The 22,091-nt window shown below is 41.6% G+C and overlaps 1 protein-coding gene across 8 annotated transcripts in view; it reads left to right on the top strand.

The window, feature by feature from the left end:
* MYLK (myosin light chain kinase) overlaps positions 1 to 22,091 on the top strand; it is a 389,516-nt gene that overhangs the window by 340,740 nt on the left and 26,685 nt on the right. For all 8 annotated transcript variants that reach the window (XM_025212143.1, XM_006030459.3, XM_025212141.1 and 5 more), the window contains 5 exons: positions 5,155 to 5,187; positions 5,290 to 5,383; positions 6,798 to 7,001; positions 13,003 to 13,220; positions 19,763 to 19,886. In XM_025212143.1, the coding sequence (XP_025067928.1) occupies positions 5,155 to 5,187; positions 5,290 to 5,383; positions 6,798 to 7,001; positions 13,003 to 13,220; positions 19,763 to 19,886 (673 nt within the window). The remainder of the gene's footprint in view (positions 1 to 5,154; positions 5,188 to 5,289; positions 5,384 to 6,797; positions 7,002 to 13,002; positions 13,221 to 19,762; positions 19,887 to 22,091) is intronic.

Raw genomic sequence — 22,091 nt, 5'->3', positions numbered from 1 at the left:
CCAGATAACAGAGCTTTTACTGTACATATATTTTCGATGAGCTTGAAAACCCTGTATCAATAATTTTCTGTCGTCTTTAGAATTGCAATGACTAGTTTGTCCTCTGCACTTGTATGTATGCATGTGGTTATTAATATTTGTTGTCTATGGTACTAGTAATGAGAGATGCAACTTTTTGTCCAAGAAGAATGGGTTCAGATTTAATCCAGCCTGCCATTGCTGTCCAGCAAGTTTTGTGAAATGCCCTGGGAGGCTCAGTCTGCTTTACAGTGGACATAGCTCAAAAAAACCAGCACTAGCATTGACACCAGTTGGCATACCTATGGGCCATCTTTGAACAGGCTAGAGATGGCTTCCCCTCTCATTTCTATAGGTAGTTCTTACATTTCAGATCTGTTTTGGGTCACTGGGGGAAAGCTTACCGCTCTGTTACCCATGAGGCGACTAGTCGCTGGGTTAAATATTTTGCCACTGACACTGTGCTTTCAAACTGGCACCTTGCATGAATGTAAATTTGGTTGAAATATTTTTTTGAACTAGTTAACATCCCAGAATATTTTTCTCCTGTGGAATACGCTCTTGGGGATATTTCAACTTTTTTTTTTCCCCTTCTGAGCCTTTAGCAATGGAGAAGTCTCAAAGGGAAAAGCTGAAGTATCCTGGGACTTATCCTGAGCATAGAACATATATTCAAAAAACAAAAAGTGTTTGTCAGTCTGTAGTCCGGCAAATGATCCATCGCACACAGAGTACACATATAAGGAGAGGAGGAGAGGAGAACCTTGTAAACAATCTCATGCACCACAGCAAAGTCCAGATTTAGAAAATAAAGGAGAATAAGTCTTTTCTCATATTACTAATTGCTAATCTTTGGGGAGTGGATCACCAGTTCCAGCTTGCTCTCTCTCTCATATATTAGATATGCATTGGTTTTAATTTACTGTTTGTTCGGATAAAGCCCTAGGAGGTTGGCAATACTGTTATTATGGACCTTCCGCAGTTTTGCCACAAATATTTCCCTGCGCAAGTAATTGGTTCTCTTGCTGGGGCTGCTAAATGGAAGCTAGTTCAATGGAAATATTCCTTTGAATATAAGATGCCTTTGAATTTACGGCCTAGCCATGTTTTCTGACTCTCATTTTAAGAAGAAAATAAACAGCAAATAAACGACATGTACAGGGAGATGATCTCTGTGGTGCATATAATTATTTCTCCTTTTTTGAACTCCAACTTAAAACACAAGCCGTTTTTAGAAGAAATATTCCATTTTCTCAAGTGCATCTTATGTTTCAAGGTATATGATAATTGCTTTCTTTATTTAAAACACTTTAAAATAAATCAAGGGCCAAATTCTCTCCAAGGGAGAAGTAGAGTGGCACTAAGACTTTAAGAAAGCGGGACAGTCAACCTCTGAAAGCAAAAACTCCCTGTGTTGCTCTCTCCCTTCTTTGGTTGTGGAAAGAACACATTTTAACTTTGGACACTCCAAGCATTTGCACTTCCAAACATTATCACTAATTGCACTAGGTAGGAACCAGCAACATACATTTTGAGATCAGGGGTTGTTTTTAATGTAAAGGAGAAGGTTTTAGAAGCCCCAGTGGAGCTGGGGCTTCTAGGAGATACTCACAGACAAATAACCGGTAACAGGAACAAAAATATGTTGGGTGAAGAAACCCACTGTGGAAAGGTAGCTCCTTGTATCTGGGTAAAAGGTTCGTCTAGTTCAGTGGTGCCCACCCTTTTTAGATTCAAAGCATCCATCATTAGATTTGAGGCACCCTTCATTAGACTTAAGCTACCCTTTGAAAAATGCCACCTTTTAGTTTTTACTCATTTTTTGACTACCAAAAAATAAAGAGCAGTTTTTCTGTTGCAGAGAACTCCGAAAGACCACCCCAGGTCAGAAAGCTTTTTACAGTGTGGATTCCTAATTGAAGTCTCTAGGTTTATCTTGTAAATCAAGTTTGCGCACTTAACAGTGCTAACATTGTGTGACATCCTGTGGCACCCTTGAAAGGATCTCAAGGCCCCTTATGGCACTCTGGTTGGGAATCACTGATCTAGTTGTTTCAACACCAGACTGGAAACCAAACCAGGGCTTTCTGTTAATGACACTGTGATTGACTTGCTGAGTGACCTGGGGTAAGTCACGTCAGGATAGATTTTCAGTAGTTCAAAGCATATCTGCATTTCTAACCAAAGTCAGTAGAAACTGTGGGTTTTCAACATGTTGGAAAATCAAGCTGCTTATTTCACTCCACTGTAAACTCCTAGCCAAGTAGCTAAAGCCCTGTCTCTCCCTGCCAAAAAAAAACAAACCAGTGCTTGATTTTTACATTGAGATCAAGATCAATAGCACACAGCTGTCTCACTATAAAATCTTAGTGGAAAAAATGCTCAGGTTGTTTGAGCCATGACGTAAGTGAGGTCAGTACTATCTGAGATCAACACTGTATGCCCACCCATGTTGACCTTACCTTGCTACATCACAGTAAAACCTACCGAGCCTTTTCCAATAGGATTTGGCAGCAAGATAGCTAACACACATTAGTTATCTCAGTGTAAGAAAATACAGCTTCTCTGGCTCTGAAGACAGTCTTAGATCCAGTTTACTCATCTCTACACTAAGGCATGCTGCCTGCCTCACAAAAGTGTTGGTAGTCACCATGGAGGCTGGTGACACCCTGAGATACTCCAGTGAAAGATGCTTTGGCAATGCAGAGGAGGATTATTACTGTGGAGGAAGACAGAGACATGTTGCCATATGGTCACCATCAATACAAATGGTAAGGGGATGTAATAAGTCATAAAGGAACCAAAGAGGTGATTCCAGCTTGGATGTACAGTGCCTTCCAGCTGCAGAAGACTTGAACTCAGCTTCATGCACTTAAACACAAAGAAAATGCATCTTTTACCTAACTGAGAGCTTCCACCTGTGGACAGAAAGGTTCCCAGTTCAGGCCTGCGATGCAGTGCTGCACAGGTTGCATACACAGCCGAGGGATGGGGAGCTGACTGCTTCGAGTATCTGGCCACCATTTGGCAGACACCACTATTGGCAGCCCGGCTGGAATCAGCTCCCTCATGCAGCCCTTAAAAGGGGAGGAAAATGTGATGTGCTTCATGCGAGTGTGATTTCCAGATGAAAAAAATCTGAGCAGTTTCTAGTGCAGGGGGGTGGGGAGGGCAAACTTCCCTCCTTGATATGCTGGTAGATTGGCTGACAGCAGGCAGCGAGTCCGATGCGGGTCTATAAATGTCACAGATACAAAAAGGAGAAGGGGTGATAGGGGCTCGTTAATTGGGTCAGCCCACTTGACCTGTGTAACTGCCAGTTTACAGAGCATGTTTGGTTGTAATAGGAAGACCTTCTTCTGAATATGTTCCTACTAGATGGGGTCTGCTTTTTCGAGTCCGTGTACTCCAACAAGTTTTCATCCATTGCCATCTCCTCAGAAACACCTCATTCCCAGGTGTTGTTCGGGCAATCCCACCATGTCTCCTTGGGGTCTCCTCCCTCGTTCTCCTACCCCCCGGCTGAACAGTCTTCCCACATTCGTCAGGCCTACTACCTACAGGCCCAAACCATCTCCGCCTGCTCTTGCTCAGCTTTTTCTCTGCTGCTGTCACCTTTGCCTGCTGCTGCTGCACCTGCTGTTGTAGAAAGGGGAGGGGGGTCAAATTCATTGCTATGATCATCACGTTGGGCTGTGCATCTGCCATAACTGTGTGATCTTGTTACTCTACATCCAACCATCCAATTCTTTTGTTTTGCTGTGGTTCATTGAGCCCAGTTCCAGGTTGGGAAGCACCTGGCACACTTTGGGTCCTGTGAAAGTAATACACGGTGAAACTCCCTTGGGGTAGAGAGGCTCAGACACTTCATTAGTCTTGCACAAGCACTGTGGCAAGGTTGGATGGCCAGGTGCAGCCATTTGGATGGGGAGCTGCACAGAGAGCTATGGAGGTCCTTGATCTGCCAGCCACTGAGCATTGGTTTGTTCTTCAGGAGCAAGTTCAAGCACCCTCAATAATATAAATCCCTTCTAAGTTGTGCTGATTGTAACACCTGGGCCCCTTACCCCTTCCCTCCTCCCCTAGGCCACTGTGACAGCCAGAGACTGCAGAAACACAGCAGCTAGACCCCCTGTTTGGGGCCGTAAGCCCTGTGATGTAGAGAATGTAGGCTCCAGCCTGCTCCAGTCTGCCTGCCTTGCTCTCACATGGCACTAGTGGTGCCTGCCTGCCTAGCGCACCATGCTGCTCCTCATCCCCGCTGGACTCCACGCTGGGACTTTTGACCAACCGACTGGGACCAGACTACACAAACTGGGACTGTCCCAGTTGGCCGAGATGTACGGTCACCCCTTGCAAAGCCAGTTATACTGACACAACACCACTGAAGCTACATGCCAGTCCTGAGGCCCTTAAGCTGTCTTTGTTTTATGCTGTTAAAGTTCCTGGCATTTGTGCTTGCAGTTAAATGCACGGGTGGAATGAGGTGCCATTAATACTTTGACTCCACAGAATATGGAAGTGCTTTTCAGTCAAGCTTAATAAAACATGGCTGCTTATCCGAGCTACCCGAAACCCTTGGGTCTGCAAAATTTGGCAGGACATTTGACAAAAACAAGCTCTCTTTGGGGGGTTGTTTTGGGGCTTAGGGGTTTTTTGCTTTTTAGCTTGAAAGGAAGAGTCAGAAGTACATTTGCCCCTGTGCACAGACCTAGGACAGTTAGGTATTTCATCTGGTCAATGATAGTTGTTTAAAATGTTTTCCTTTTTTCTGAAGCACTCCAAAGTCAACATATTAATGATCCAGTGATGTGCTTCATTATAGTTTATGTTCCTAGGAGATATGTAAACCAGCTGTGCTATCTTCAAAAGATAGTCCACATTGACAAGAGCAACAAAGGTTACCTGGCTTCTACCACCTGATTTTGATTTAGTTAAAAATGGAGACTGAGTCAATGGATTCACTTTATTGTATGCTAATTGTGCAAACTCTTGTTTCTTATACCTAGCTGCTTCTTTTTATCTAACCACAAGATCAAATGTGAAAGTAATAAACTGACTTTATGTAAGCATCAACATCCTGTGCAGTATGGAGTTAGTTATCCATATTTTTTCTTCCCCCCTTTTTTTTAACAGAACCTAAAGATGAAGCCGAGCTATCTGATGATGGTAAGAAGTCCATTACTTAATCAGAACAAATTAATTGTTACATCTTTCATTCATATTGTATGAGGAGTTTTTTTAATCACAGTTTTTTATCCTCATTTATAGAAGGGAAGGAAATAGAGATTGACTATCGGACCGTCAGCATCAATACAGAACAAAAAGTTGCAGAATTCTACAATATTGAAGAAAGATTGGGATCGTAAGTAGCACACTGTCCTTTTTTGGACTAATGCATCTTACAGGCTTTCAGTGAAGTCAAAGCTAGAAAAGTGCATTCTTAAATGCCTATAATACAGTACTTGGACATTCTTAGCATTTGAACCAGACTTCTCATGTTCAATAAAAATAGATTCTAAAGTGGTCTGGTCTCCTCTTCATAAATGATGCATCACTCTGTTAATTGATCATTTTATATAGGAATTGTATGTACTTGCAGTAAGGAAAGTGGAGCCCATAAATGAATACAGCTAGCTGATTTATTCTTTGTTCCCTGCTGTAAACCTCACTGAAAAGCAGCAATCCACTGTGTAGTTGCAGCTCCATTATATCCATTAGTGATAACAAGATAATCCTGCCTGTCGCCTGGAGTCTCTGGACAGTGGTTGTAATCCTAAAAGCAAAAGGATTAATAGTCTTGCTCAGTGAAGATCAATGATTAGGATGGCTATGTCAGCATTCAGGCCTGTGAATAGCTGAACTGTTTGCCAAGACAGTCCTTGAGTGATTTGTCCTACTAGTGATGACCAAAGCCATTAAGATCTTGCATCTCTATAGTCCTCTCTGTAACAACTCTCCCCTGGCAGACCTCCCTTTTTTAACGCTTTCACTGTGAAAGGCACATGGTTAAAGTGAAATGGTATGCAAGCTCCCAGCTGCAACCATAGATTTAGATAAAGGGGGAGTCTTCAGGAACAGGTTTGTCCTGTATCAGAGGGAAGCCCCCTTGCCCCACACAGCACAAACTCACCCTGCCCTTTCCTGCCACTCAGTGTGGGGCACACGCTGAAAAAATGTGTTGTAACGAGGTTTGGGGGCATGTCTGACTCTGTTCTAATGGAAACTTCATTATGTTTCTTTTGGCATTTATTATATGCAGAGTGGGAGTGAGTAGGCAGGGTGCATTTTCACAGCAGCATTTGCAGGCACAGCCTGTGGCCCCCAGGGGTTTAGCAGTTAGACAGCCCTGCCCTGAGAGATTATTTTCTTACAACTCGCCTGTACAATGAGAAGAATATATGACTGGAGAGGAAGGGCAGTGTGACGATAAATTGATGAGTCCATAAGTGTTTAACTTATAATAAAAATTCAAGCAACTCACATACTTAATTTCTACTAATGTCTCAGGCAGGTCCCCAGCTGATATAGAGCAACACAGCTCCAATGACTTCAAAGAAACTCCAGTAATCTGATCTCACCCTTTGAGTATAATGTTCAGAAAGATATTTTGGCAAGCAGCTCTGCCCAGTTCAGTACAGAAGTGCACAAGTGCTTATGATCATGAGTTTGCAGTGCAGCCATTCCCAGTCTGAAAAGAGGTTTTCTAAAATTGTTTTTAATCCTAGAGAACTATGTCATATTAAAATCATGTCATATAAATATTTATATGTTTTCAGGGGAAAATTTGGACAAGTCTTCAAACTTGTTGAGAAGAAAACTGGAAAAGTTTGGGCTGGAAAGTTTTTTAAAGCATATTCAGCTAAAGATAAGGAAAATATAAGGCAAGAAATTGGCATCATGAACTGTCTACATCACCCAAAACTTGTCCAGTGTGTAGACGCCTTTGAAGAAAAAGCCAACATTGTCATGGTCCTGGAAATGTAAGTATACACCAGAACACACTAGGGTAAACTAATAGCAGTGTATTTTGGTTGTTGGTGCTCAATATGTGAAGGTCTGCCAACACTTTGAGAGAAAATTTAAAATTATTTGTACAAAAAAAGGACAGTTGAATATCTAGTCATGGGTGACTCAACAAGTCCAGGTGTTCTTCTCTGTACACATATGGCAAAGTTATTCTGTTTATTCAGGGTATTTAAACATCTTTGGCCAGTTCATCTCTCAGCTATCTCCCTTGAATCAACATAGATGCACCAGTCTGCACAGTCAGGCTAGAAATGTTCTGAGACCCAGCAGTCATGGCGTTTCCAGCACATCCTGCTTCTGGTTCAGTCGCCGTTACTGAAATAAAGGCACTTTACAGTGTTTCCTCTTCTCTAAACCCTCTGGAATGTGAAAATTAGAAATAACTGCCTACCGGACAGAAAAAGTTAGCTTTATATTTCACCACTGTCAATTTTATTTGGCTTTAGACGTGAGAAACATTTAGAGCAAGGGACTGTTGTTGTTGATTTTGAGATCTGTCACGTGCATCAAATAAAGCACTGTATTTTCTTGTGGATGCAATGGCTGTTCAGATTGAATTACAGAAGACAAAGACGTGCTGCAGGGTACAAACGCAAAAGCTGGATTCTTAAGGGAAGAGTTGGAGTCTTACAAAAAATCTAACCACACACATTTAGAGCTGAATCTGTTTGAGGTACATGCAGTTAAATGATAGTTCAGATCAGGGCTGTCCAACGTCATGTGGCCCCTGAGCTGGAGACCACACAGGTCATATGCTGTGGGGGCGAACCCCTGGAATTTGCCTCCCCCCAACATGTGGGCAGCATGTGGACCCTGTGAGCCCGACCACATGGGCTGCACAAGTGGCACGCTTTGATCTTTGCTGTGCCTGCTGCACGGGCAGTGCTCAGCCCCCTTCTGGGCCCTTCCCCACCAAGCAGAAGTGGGAGATGTGACTTCAGGGGCCTTTGAGTCCTAACCTGGCTCCATATGGACCACACGCTGCCCTCAGGCCACCAGTTGGACAGCCCCAGTTTGAAACAACATTTATTTTCCATCAAGGTCGAGGTTCCCCTTCTGCATTGTGAAGAGAACTCGGAGGGATCAACCTAGAACCTTTTTCCTGGAAGAGGAACAAAAGGGTTTGGATACATAGCGCGTAGGCAAAACGGTGGTGGGCCTATAGAAAGCCTTGATACACGACAAACTTTCTAAATTGACGTAAATGGGCATAGACAAGATGCTGTGGTTCTTCCTGGCTAGCACCTAACTAAGTAACCACAATGTAATGTAGCCATACTGGGTCTCCCTAACTTATGTCCCAGATGTAGCCATGGTAGAAGAGAAGGGCAATCCATTTTGTTTCTCTCCATGTAGCCCCACCACTTTCAAATCCCTCCTTCCTTCATGCAGAGAAGAACTAGAAAAGGCCGCATTTAAATCCCATCTGTTGTTAGGATTCTTGCTGAACAGAGCAACCCCACCGAATCTTCCTACTCCTCTTGAGGCTATGCATGCTGCTCACTTTGTGCTCCCAGCCTACAGCACTGTGGAAAGCAACAGAGAAGCAACATAAAAATTTCAGGGCAGAGCATCCCAGTATCATGCTCATGTGACTTGTAGTGAAACATTTAATGAATCTCACTGTAAATATACCACAACTATATGCAGGGTGCAGTATCAGTTTTTTATCCCGGGCTCAGAAGGTGCTGCTGTGCCAGAACTCTTTGCAGAAGAGAATCTGTTCAGCGCAGCTTGGAAGGCAACAGTCAGACTCTAGGAGCAGTGAGGACGTGCATGACCGACGTGTCCATTGCATAACCCCTCGTGCACCTGTTTCATGAGAATACCATACCATTGCAGCAGGAAAGAAAATCAAGTCTTGATCTCTGCGGGTGTCTTGTCCAAAAGGCTAGGTCAGTCACTATGGCTCCCGTGCAACTGTTTCTCATTCTGATGCATAGAGAAGCAGAGAAGGTGTGGGTTTCTTTTTCTTCCCCAGCCTAATTCTCCAAGCAAAATACAGATTGCTTTAAGCAAAGAGAATAGAAGTCTACTTTGGTGAACTGGTGTATATTCAGACTGGGCAAAAAAGCTATTCTAACACAGGCACATTTCAGAGATTGAATCCTGTTTATGTAAATTTTGGTGATAAAATATTAGATGTGGATTTTTACTTTTAGATTTAAAACTGGTGATTGAGAAGGGAAAGTTCATTCTGCTTCACTTGGAAGTGGGAGCTGGCAAATCTAGTGGAAAATAGAGAACTGCTTTAAAAGGAGTTGGGGAACCTGTAACTGCATGTACTGTTGATTTTTCGTACCACCAAAAGATCCCAACTTTGCATAAACATTAAAATGCATTCAAATACCAGGGAATTTCACGTACTTTAGTCTGTGTTGAGATGCAGTTTTAGGTATTAAACTAGGTTGTGTTTGCATGTCAAAGAGGGTAAGTCTGGATTTTCAGAAGAGCAGAAGTTCCCTGCATTCATATTGTTCTTCTTGTTCTCATCAAGGTTTAAGTATATAGCCAGAAATTCAAAAGAATTTACCTGCTGCCAGCCTGTTTCCAGTGAAGTGACCAGATTTTCATGAGTGCTCGGTGATCACTTCATTAAGATGCTTCACTGGAGCAGAGGTCTTTTAAAACTGTGATCTTGTATATATGGCTGGAGCCAAACGCTGCTTTCATTTTGCCTGGATCTGCTTCGGTGTAATTCTCATTAGTTTAGAGTTTCCAAAAAGACAGATTATTTTTTTATGAATCAAAATGGGTTGAATGGAAAAAGAATTGTTTCACTGCCCATGTCCTGTGATGTGGGCTCTGCCATCAAAATTCATTGCAAATAAACCCACGTTGCTTTAGAAAATCTGATCCTGACTAGGTGGGTGGACGGGCGTGCTTCTCATTCACGTGATTGTATTATGAGACGCATTATGTAGTAGGTCCGTCCTCCAGAATTCCAATACAGGCCTGGTCCCTAAAGTATGCCTGCCCTATCATTTCTGCAGTATAACTTACATCCTCTCGTTTTAAATGTCTCCAAGGATTTCCACTGGAACGCTGTTGACTAAAGGCTCTTCCATTGTCTCATAGATCTCACCACCAAGAAGATTAATTTGTCCTAATATTCAGCCTAATATTTCCTCTCTCAATTTCTCTATTCTCCTCTTCCTTGAATCTGGCTAAACAATTACTCTCCCTCTCTGGAGTTTAAACCATGCAAATATTTTAGATCACTTAATCTTGTTACTTAGCATAGGCTTAATTTAGGCAAGCTATTCCTATTTAGCTGTTTTGATCATGCCTCCTCTATTAATCCCTGGAGACCCTTAAATCATTTCAGTTGCCCTTTCCTCAAAACCCTCCAATTTGTTTGCACCTTATCACCTGGCTTTGCAATCCAGAGGCGATCCCAGACAGTTTGTTTCCCAAGTGGTACTGTCCAGCAGTAGATACCCTCAAAATATTCCGGTGGGAAGACATTTTTTATAAAGTAATGCAGTGTGAGTGGGTTTGAAAGTTTAGGAGTATCTGTCTTCAGACCCCTTCACTTCTCTCAGAAGGTCAGTTTTAATTAGTATATATCCTATTTTAAACATGAGATTATTAAATTGCAAACCAGAAGGTAGAAATTTGATGGGATTAAATTGCCACAAACCAGCATGGTTTCCTGTTTGATTTGCACTGGGGCATACGTTTAAACGCAGTGTGATTTCTCACAAGGAAGAGCCACAGTAAGTCCTCTATATGATTACAGGCCCACTGTAATCTTAAAACAAGAAAAGGCTGTGTTTGCTGTGAGTGAATCTTTGAGGGTACCCTCAAAGTGGAGAAGACTCCTCTGACTTGTGCATGCATGAAGAAAACACAACGCCCTCTGCTAATCCCTGCGTTGATCTGGCATCTTAAAGTATCTTTAAAAGCACAGTCACAGAAAAATTGAGTCCATTTCTAAACAGCTTCACTACTCCAAGACAGTATGAGCTGCAGGAAATAAATGAAGTGCTGAGCATCTAGGAAATGTGAACACAGTTTATCTTAAATACATTACCAATAACTGGATGAAGCAGGGGAGAGACCAACAAGCAGATAAATTGACTTTAATTCATCTTTGTGTAACAGGGCTGAAAGGCTGTACTAGACACAATGCCGTACTCTCACAAAGGCTGCACATTCACAGAGATCATTGTTTTGTAGGATTAAAAATTATTGCTGAAACCTGACCTTAGGTCTGTTTCAAGCAGCCAGCAAAATACGTTTCACTTCAAGCTTTTTGTTCTTGCTTCTTTGTTTAAAAGCTCATTTGTTGGAAATTCGCTTTTAGCCACCTAAAAAAATATGGTTTTCTATGATAAGAAGTAATCTGCATTTTCTTCTGGATCTCTCATGGAAAATACAAGGATGACATTTAATTTGGAGTTGCCTAGTGCTCCAAACAAATATTTTCTGGGTGCTGATGCTTTCATAAAAATGTCAGTACTGGTAACTAACTTATTCAACTTCATGAAATATCAGGACCCGGGCACTTCGATTTCGGATGTGTTGATCTGAGACGTCTAGCGATTACATTGGTTTTACAGTCCAAAAACATAATAATCCAGTGTATTCTTCTGTGCTTGTCAAACGTATGCTGCCCTTATTGCTTCTATGTTTAGTTCTCCATAACATTTTAGTAGAAAACTACAGTAGCTATTCTAATGATATATTTTCTGAAACCTTATAGAGAAAGCAACAGAATGAGTCCAGAACTCCAGATGTTTCAATTTCAGCTTAATACACGGGCTTTCTCACCCTGCATCAGACAAGCTGTAAACACCAAAAGGCTGCGTTTCAATTTCGCTTACCTTCCGTAACTGAAATGTGCAATTACATTTGGCAACGAGAATAAATGTTGCCAAATATTAAGCTGTATAAAGAGTATGTAGCATTTCATTTAGAACAGATTTATGAGGGCAAAGCTGTTTTTCACCATTTGCTCCCTTCTGTATGTCACCCCCCTCCCGCCCCCATAATTAAAAATATTTCCCATCTTTGGACATTAGGAGAAGAACCAGATGAGTGATTACTAAGAATCAAAAATAACATTTTGCTTTATTTTGACCATATGAAGAATGTCCACCTTCAGCTCTAGGAACAGTTTGATACAACAGATTGTGCCCTGGAAAAAACAGTGATTTCAACACTGCAATGGGGAAAAACAGAATCTGAATAGAAATGAGCAACTACAAGGGCGATGCTTTGAGAAAGAAAGAAAGAAAGAAATCAATCAATCAATCAATCAATCAATCTGAGAAAAACTTGGTGAAATCTTGGCCCCTTTAAAGCCAATGTCAAAAAGCATTATTATTTCACTTGGTCAGGATTTCATGCTTTTTGATAGGTCCTATTCCATCTATTAAGCTGCCAAGTAGCCTTAGGCACCTAAGTGTAATCCTGCTCCCTGAAAAATAGTTAACGTATAAGTGGGTGGACACTACTCAGGCTCTCTTTTTATGTCCCAGTTTTTTTTCCACTCAGCATTTGCTTTTAATTTTTAATCCCTTTATATACATTTTTTGATATTGGAGGAGGAAAGTCACTCACACTCCCAGTCTGTGACTGTTTAGGGGGCCAGTTGCAAACAGATTTCGAGGAATCGTGGCCATATTACCCATTTCTTGTTGCAAAACTTGAAAGTTTCCTGATTAGTTCCCAGCTATCTAAGATGTCAGTACCCAAACATGGAAATTAGGAGCACAGTATGAAAAAGGTTGAGATCTGCTGATTTATACCGTGCACAATGAGGATTGTACAAGAGTGGTCATCTTCCTGGGGGTGAGAGAGGTCTTGGGTCTATGGAAATCTCTCCATTACAGCACATAGGCTGTAGCCTGAAAGACTTTTAGTAACTTCTGCTATATTTGAATTATATCTGTTGAAAAAATAAAAGGATCTAGTTTACCAAAAAACCTTTATTTTTGTCTTTTCTAGTGTTTCTGGGGGAGAACTCTTTGAACGAATCATTGATGAAGACTTTGAGCTGACAGAGAGAGAGTGCATTAAATACATGAAGCAGATCTCAGAAGGAGTTCAGTACATCCATAAACAGGGCATTGTCCACTTGGACTTGAAGCCAGAAAACATCATGTGTGTCAACAAGACTGGTACAAGTATCAAGCTCATTGACTTTGGACTTGCGAGACGATTAGGTAAGAAAGGCATCTTTTGCTAATTTTGTTCCTGAAATCACAAGCTGTATGACAGGTAGAACAGCACTGTATAACTGGTCTGTTCTTCAATAAGTACAAGCACATACTTTCAGTTCAATTATTCTTATTATAGTTAGAAGTATAAAACAAGAATGTAGATGAGAAAGCAGAGAGTGTGTCTGTTCTCCATGAGTCTGCATAGAAGTGACTACAAAGATACTGTGGCTAGGGAGAGAAAGTACACATGAAGCAGTATAAGTGATCGGACACTGGTTCAGATCTGTAACACAACAGAAGTGCAGTGCACATAAGCCACTTTCAAAATGGCTAAAACCAGTTTAAGATAAACCTGGATAGATGTAGTATCAGACCTCACTGATTTAGGTTAAATTGATTTATTCAACTTCTCTCCCAGATTCCCTCCAGATTCAAATCAACTCACAATCCCCCAGCATCCCAGGATGCTTTGTACTTCCACCACAAACCCTGCTGCTCACAGGGTAGGTGGGCCAGCCTTGGCCCAAGTTGTCTGCTCCAGCCCAACAAGGAAGCATGCTCTGGTGCCCCCCAGCTTCTAGTCAGGGTTACTGCAGGCATGTGACTGCATTGCCAGAATCAAAAGTGAATGTCTGTTCACTTGCTTATTGGTTCAATCTATGGAGCTTAGACTAACCTGTGGAGACTGAATCTATTTAGCCTTGGGATTTTTGACTGTCTGTATTTGGCATGTGTGTCTCTAGATAGTGTTCTCCCTGTTGATTGAAAGTAGGTATGTGCATAGATAAATACATCACATTTACTCCAAACAATCTTACAACCTTCAAAATCTTATGAAGATATTGAAATCTGTATCTTGATCACTTATGCTCATTAAAGATCTTTGACAGTTTTACAAAAATAAGAGTTATCTTGATATTGTAGGAAATTTCCAACTTGTATGATTACATTCCACTGACATTTACCCTTTGTTTGATATGCTTCCTCTTCTGAATTGATGTGCATACCAGACCATTGCAAAATTTCATCCTAAAGGGATGCACTGCTGGTCAGAGGGGTTTATATCATAGCATTTACTAGTTGTAAATAATTAATGTTAAAAAGCCCCTTTTACTTTAAACCACTTCTTGAATGATACATAACTTCCCCCTACACTGCCTTTTGAGCTGTAACTTTCCATTAAGTGTCACTCTAAAGCAGGGGTGGGCAAAATGCGACCCGGGGGCCGGATGCAGCCCGCCAGGCCTTTCTATCCAGCCCGTGGGGCCCCTAAAAAATTTAGAAAATTAATATTTATCTGCCCTGGGCTGCTTGTTATGTGGCCCTTGATGGCTTGCCAAAACTCAGTAAGCGGCCGTCTACCCAAAATAATTGCCCGCCCCTGCTCTAAAGTGAATTAATTGAGCTGGCAACTAGCCTTTGGTGGCTACACGGCTAGTTTGATCAAGGAACATCACATGCTGCAAAGAATTACTGCAAATTGATCATCTAAGAGAAGAATATCTACCTCAGGGGCTCTGTTTCTTTTGCCATGAGTTTCTGGTTTACCTTTTAATTAGCAGGAGAAGAAAAATCATTCCAAAACTTAAACTGCTTAAGGTCAGATTCCATATCTCTTGCTCACACTGCTTTCTTACTAGTTCTGTAGACTTAGCCCAACAATGTGGGCTAAGGACAATTTGTGTGAATTACTTTCTCCATTGTCGATAAGGGGCCTGTGGTTGTGATTTTTTTTCCTTTTTACATGAACTTATACCTGATCCCTTTACAGAAAGGGCAGAACAAATTACTAACATGAGTGAGAGTTGGAATTTTTATCTTCTTCTTAATGCTATATACCCCTTTATCCTTCCCTTTCCTTTCAGTCCTAAAAGCCACCAACCAGTGCAAACAGAATTCTTTACTAAAAGAACACGTTGGTTTAATTGGAGCAGAACATCCTGCTTTCAGACTTTGTCGGATGTGGTTATGCACTGGAAAGGGTGTCTGTGAAAGTGGCATTCTTATTCAGGCAATCTGCTCCCTGCTTGGATTCAGACTTAGGCCTGATTTTTGACTAACTGAAATAAGATTATGCTACCCTTGAGGCTTCCGTTAGCACTCACTACGTGTGTGTAGTGAGCCTGATTTTGTTCCGATTCAGGGATCACCTGCAGAATTGTTCACTGGGTTTCAGTGGGGATGTGAAAGAAGCCAGGCTGGCCATCAAATTCCAGCTGTCACTTTGCAGAACCATTATTTGCTCGTAAAGTGAGCAAATGTTATCATTGAGAGACAACATGAAACTGCAGAATGATGTCCTCACAGGAACTTTTCTAAGCAGAACCTCTAGATTACTTTAACCCAGATGCAGTAAAAGAAACACTGAACTCTTACCTTCTTAACCTGGGGTTTCATTTATGTTGTTTTTTGCACTTGGGAAAGCAAGTTGGATTCACCCTGCATTTTCATCACATGTACAAAATCTACAATCAGTTTATGCTTTTCTCAGGAGTAGTAAATTGCTGGCTGTGGGCACTAGATTGACCTTAATTTCCTACAAAGCATATTAATTTGGCCCTGTGTGTTGCTCTTGCTGCCATGGTGACATTATAGGCATTTGCACTGTTTCTTATCTATGAAGCAAATTCATTTCTGTTGCAAATCCAGAGTTCTCATTTTATGCCAGGGCTAAATTTGGCCAGCTGTGTCAAAATGATCTAAATTCAAGATGTAGCAAGTGTAGCAGCCCTCAGAAACAGACAGTATTGCACTGAATGGTCCAACAGAAAGAAAAAACCCCTGTGCTAGTCAATAAGCTATCTCACATTCAGCGTAAGCCTTTTCCAGGAATAAGAAAACACTCTATCTTAGCAACAGCTCTAAGCTATTCTGTACTGGCTTCTCTACTTGCTCCCTTCTTATTTCTAGTCATCTCATTTAACATATTCTAAGCATACTCCTACATCTGTTGGCTCTCACCAACATGGATTTGGGTTTAGGACCACAATTTATGAGGCTAATTCAAAAACCTTACTTAGTCAGAAGTCCAATGGGAGTGGCAACCGAGGAACAGTCGACTGATTTTTCTTTATAACAATAGCGGGGTTTTTAGTTTTGCTTTGTAACCAGTACCAATCTAGTGCATCTACATTTTCAGGACTTTGATCTACCTTGGGGTACTTAAGAGATCCCTCTGCAGACATTTTCTGCAGTTAATTAATTCTCTTATTTTGTCAGGAAATACCAAAGCTGTAGTGGTATATTTTCCTGACCTTTTTTGGTGTGCTTAGAAGCCCATGTAAAAATTTGTTTAAGATAAACTTCTTGGGGACACAGGAGGTTTCTTCGTGTGTGCTGTTAAGACTTTCTTTTAAATCAATTTGTTACACACAGTACAGAAAAAGGGCCAGTTTCCAGCTAGCTCTTCCACAGTCTGTCTCACTTAAATGGTAACCAAATACAGGATCCTGCCTGTGTACCAAGCCTGTAAACAGCAGGGCAAAGTTTTGAGGTCTTTATTGAGTAGGAGATGCCTATTTTTGGGTATAGCCAGTGCAAGAACGATACTGTCCCACAATATGTTTGTACTTTAAAGCTTGTCTTTTCAAAAGCTGCCTCTTAACCTGCGGACAGCATTTTGCATGTTGGTTTTTGCACGTGCAGTGTTTCACGAGAGTTACAAACACATATCAAAAACCTTGGTTGTGAAAAATTGTGCCCAAGGTTCTGGAGATTATGCTGAGGTTACTTTTAAAAAATTGGTCCTTTGTGATAAGTTTAAATAATTTTTCATGAGAGAAGCAAGGAAAAGTTGAAGGAACTGAGTTTATTTCATCTAAAAAATAAGAGTGAAGAGGGTCAGAACTCTTTCGACATGTAAAAGATGGTTATTGTGCTTCGTGTATAGTAGAGGCAGAAGAATTCAATCTAATTGAGATGTTGGTTGAATATTAGCATTTTTTTCAAATTATACAAATAAAGAAATACTAACATAGGCAACCTACAGAATTTCACTCTCTGGAGGTTATGATGAACAGTTAGGACAAGCATTTGTTGGGAGGGTTCTGGCTACACTTGATCCTTCCTCCATGCAGTAGGATGAACTAGAAGACTTCTTTCTTGAGGTACTTTCCAGCCTTACATTCCTGTGATTGATTCCCTAGAAAGTGAGTATCACACAGATCTCTGAGACCGTGTTCAGATGGGCGTTTGTAACACTACAAGTGCAGCAGCACTTTGAAGCACTACAAAAATACAGCACTGCGAGGCATAGACAAAGGCACAGAGACCTCTGGCTGGAGCATTACAGGGTCGTCTCAAAGGCATCCAGGGGATGCAGCTCTGTTCCTATCACCCACATTTTCTCCCCCACCTCCCACCCCAGTCAGTGAACTGGGGAGGCTCACGAGGAGGCTCTCAGCAAGCCCAAACACTGATAGCCCGCTGCCCCTCTGGGGCATGGCAAGCAGAGCTGCAACCCCCTGGACCAGGCTGTCGATGACTGTAGGACTGAAACCGGGCTGGGTTGTCTGCCATGGGTGGGCCCAGTCCCGCACTCGCTGAGAGCCAGGTCTGAGAGCAGTGGGGCTCTCGCTGAGACTGCTGTAGTCCCTCCTCGCCCAAGCCCTGATGGCATCTGAGCACTCAGGCAGCGCTCATGAACTGTCTGCCCAGCAGACCCTGTCCCCCACCCTGGGAGGGGAGGGAGGACTTGCACTATTTCTGTAGCGCTACACGTGGTGCACGTCTGAACGCACGATTTTTGTGGTGCTACAAGGGCATATGTAGCACTACTAACGTGTCATGTGAACATAGTGTGAATGAACTTGTCAGCACGATTTACGAGGGGAAGAAGAAAAAAAGGGTTTTGCCAGGCTTAAAATGGGAAACCAAAGAGACAGAGGGAATACCCTGTGGCCGTGTCCAGTGTACGCCCACGGGCAGAGAGGAGCGTCAGTGGGTGGCATGAAGCTGAGACAGCCACCAAATTACTGTGTGATCTTTAGGCAAGTCACCTAACTAGCTGGGCCTTGGGTTCTTCGTCCATGGAGTAGGGTTACTAATTCTTCAAAAGTTAAGATGTGGTGAATTGTATCTCCTGGAGGTTTGGGGAAATAAATGTGTACTATAGCAGTGTCTGTTCTGATTGCCACACAGGATCAGTTGTAGTCTAACATACTGATTCAACTTTTAAAGTTTTGTAATCATTAAAGAAGCAGCACTTTCTGACCCTGATTACTTTAACTTTAGGAGGACCAGAATCCCTACCACAGGTTTCCCTTCCATTCCTGGTCTGTCTTGCTTACTTTGACTATAATCAAATCAATGGAGTGGCATTGATTTGCAACTGTACTACAGCGACTAACAGTGGTACAATGGGCCTCACTTAAGCTAAGCGCTGAGTGTCCAGGCAGTCACACCGTCTGGACAGCAGTAGGCTTCCAAGACAAATCCATTTCCTTCAATGCAGCATATATCATTTACTGAAATTTGCACTGGATCATTTCCCCTCTCCAGTCCGCAGACATCCCCGTTCTCTGCCTTCTCCCACGCATTGCTTGCCCTCCCATCCTGCACTTGCTTCCATCCATATTTCCCCATATGCTTAAAACGCATTCCAGATAATGTGAACATATCTCGATTTGTCTGATTGTTCTATGCTAGTTCCAGGCATTGTCTAAAAACCTTATCTGAACCTGGATGCAGCACAGATAGTGCGCAGACCTGGTTACTTTAGCTGATAATGTGGCACTATTACAGTTATAGTGATTTAGTTTCTTATATGTTGTGATGTGTTTCTGTTCTGTATAAGGGTCTTATTCTGCCCGATTACTGGAGTATCTGGACTTTTTTCAGGAGGGCATCAACCATGTGTAGTTCATTTCTTTCTCCTCCCCTCCATGGGCACCTTCAAATATAGTTGAGTACCAGAGGTCCCTTGTTAATGTTCTTTATTGCTTTTATTCAACAAAATGTTTTGTAAGCAAATCGGGATGGGAGGAGAGAGAAGAGGAAGACTTCGTTCCACCCTTCCCCCCCCAGTTCCTTTGCCAGTTCATTTTTGCCGTTCAACACAAGACGCTCAGGCTTTGATAATGGTGATGGTAATTCTTTCAACTCTAGTCTAGCTCTTGTGGAGATTTCTGAGCTGAGACCTTCCACAAGCTTTGGGGTAGTTCAGATCTGAATCCAAACATTAAAAATGAGCCCTTTTCTTGGGCTCCCAGAGTGTCCAGGGCCTCTGTTTAGAAAGAAAATTCTTTGGAGGAGTGAATCTTTCTTTATTATGTGTCTACTATAGTGCTGTGTGCATTTTTGATGTTTAACAAATAATAATTCTCCTGTGCTATTCTTGCATCAGCCAAAAAGTTGCTAAAGCTGGTAGCAGCTCAAGCAGGCATTTGTTTGAGGGAGCTTAAGAGCAGTCTGATAAATAAAAGAGCGCAAAGATGTTTTACCTATTGCTCAAAAAACTGTCCCATCATCCTGTCCCGTCCCATCCCGTCCCATCCCCCCCGAAAAAGATGTTACAACCATGAAAGATTTTCTTTCTTTCTTTGCAGAAACTGCTGGTTCTCTCAAAGTTCTCTTTGGGACACCTGAATTCGTGGCTCCAGAAGTTATAAACTATGAACCTATTGGATATGCAACAGATATGTGGAGTATAGGCGTTATCTGCTATATCCTGTGAGTACTTGGCCACATTCCAGGAACTTCTGTACACAAAACTTTCCTGTTCGTGTCCATTCACTTCAAAGCTGCTTTGTACCTCTCAGGATTTAGTCTCTTATATGTTGTAATAGTGAAGGAAAGGTAGATCCATGTGTAAGTAATCTAAGTGCAGACGCACTGGAGCACTGGTATTCTGCAGAGCCCCACTGATACATATGCAGGATTGGCGCCACTGATTCATTGTTATCCTTTTATTGTATGATGGTTTCAGAATATCATGGCTTTTTGGAAGCAGAATAAATTAATATAAACCAATAATGCTTCCTACTGATTTAAAAAGACATATAATAATGCTATTACACTATCTTGAAATGATTATTTCCTTCCCTGCTATTTAAAAGAATACTTTGTCTTGAAATGTGCTAAGGAAATATGACTATGAAGTTGTTTTCCCTTCTTTCATCCATGCACATTGACTTGTAGGGTTGCTTTTGAATCCTTAGTCTACTGCCATTGATATAATTTACTGGAAAATTAGAGCACTGAAATATTTGTTTTCCAAAAAGAACATGGGCCTCATCAGGTCGATTTAACCAATTTACATCAATGAAAGGCAGAGGGTAGGACTCAATGATCTGTTGAGGTCCCTTCCAAGCCTAGCATCTATGAATCATCTATCTATGAAAAAGATAAGTTAAATGTGTGGTCTGTCTAATTTATCTATCTAACTGTATCCTTTGAAAGCCTGTAAGAAACACTAACAAATCCCAGTGCTGCTGTATCTGTTATAAAGTGATTTTTAATGCAGTATTATACACCTAACAATGGATAAACCAGGTTTTTATAAGTGGGCTGTATCAACTTATTGCAAATGTTATAGAGCACTGATGGATTGCAGGCTCTGCTACAGGGTCTTTTTATAGAGGTGACTGATTATATACACTCATGATCTTCCAGGGGAGCACTTGAGAGGAGGCTCCAGAGGAGCAGGGTTTCCATTGTTGCATGTGTAGAACAACAAGGGATCTGATTCCAGCTGTGACATTTCTGTATTTGAGGTTATATAGACAAGCTGAGAAAATAATTCTGTTGGAAACAGCACCTTTCCTGTCTCCTTCTGTCATCCCCAGTATCAGGCATTTTAACACCCAGCATCCATTTACTTATGCTTCTGAAACAGGACAGCAGTGTTTCTTTGGAGCCCACATACTCCCCGAGGAAGGGAGTATGTGGGCTCCAACTACTCTGCATACTCACTAAGCCCGGTGACTCGTTCCATCTGCCTATAGGGGAGATAAAAGTAGTGATTTCTACAGGGACAGGACCTAGTGTGTTGGCTGAGCAGTCCCAGGGACCTAGTGTATTGCCTGTGCAGTAGCCATGCTTGGGGAAGAAGGCTTGAGAGTAATTATTATCTTATTATATTTGTTAATAGTGCTGAAGAAGGCAGGCACAGTGGGGGAACTTTGTTTTCAAGCATTTTGTGAAAAGCGCACGCTCAGATTTCTTTCCTTTCTTTTCTCGAATCTAATCAGTCTTTCCTTTTTTTTTTTTGAAGTAACATTAATAGAGCCCAGAAAGAATAAAAAAATGAATATCTTAGCCAAATATGAAATACACTCATTCATAAATGTTTGATAAATTTTCATTTTAGGGGTTTTTGTTTCCTCCCTCTCCACTCATATCTTTCTGCATCCTGTTTCCAACACCATAGAGACATGTTTTATAGCATGAAGATAATAAAACATGAATGCAATAGCACTAGAGATTTCTTAATCAAGAACTATGAGATGTATCATCAAAGCCTTTCTGAAGCTGCAAATCTGTACAGCTCTTTTGTCCTGACAGATCTGTTTTTTTCCTAGCTCTTTTGAAAGGCTCCCACAGAAGCCTGGCTTTGGTTTATAATATAATCCACCTTCCTTCCAAGCTCTGCTGTTCTTTTTCACTTATGCTAGTTTTGTTATGCTGACTGGTTTTCTGCTGTGTAAAAATAAGACTTTATCCAAAAATGCCCTGACAGATGAGAGACAGCTGTCTGATTGCTGTATATCACTTTCTTGTATATATAATATTAATACAATTCCTGATTTTGCACACAGATAGCTCAAGTTCAAAGAAATGGAGTATTTTGCACAAAGCCAAATACTTGACACAGTGAAAAAGTTGGGACTGGACCTTGTTACTTCCATCTTTCACTATCATTGCAGGCTTTGCAGC

This window comes from Alligator sinensis, unplaced genomic scaffold (assembly GCF_000455745.1).
Source record: "Alligator sinensis unplaced genomic scaffold, ASM45574v1 scaffold1226_1, whole genome shotgun sequence".
Lineage (NCBI taxonomy): Eukaryota > Metazoa > Chordata > Crocodylia > Alligatoridae > Alligator > Alligator sinensis.
Note: the sequence above shows the minus strand (reverse complement) of the source record. Positions and strands in the feature narration are given on the sequence as shown.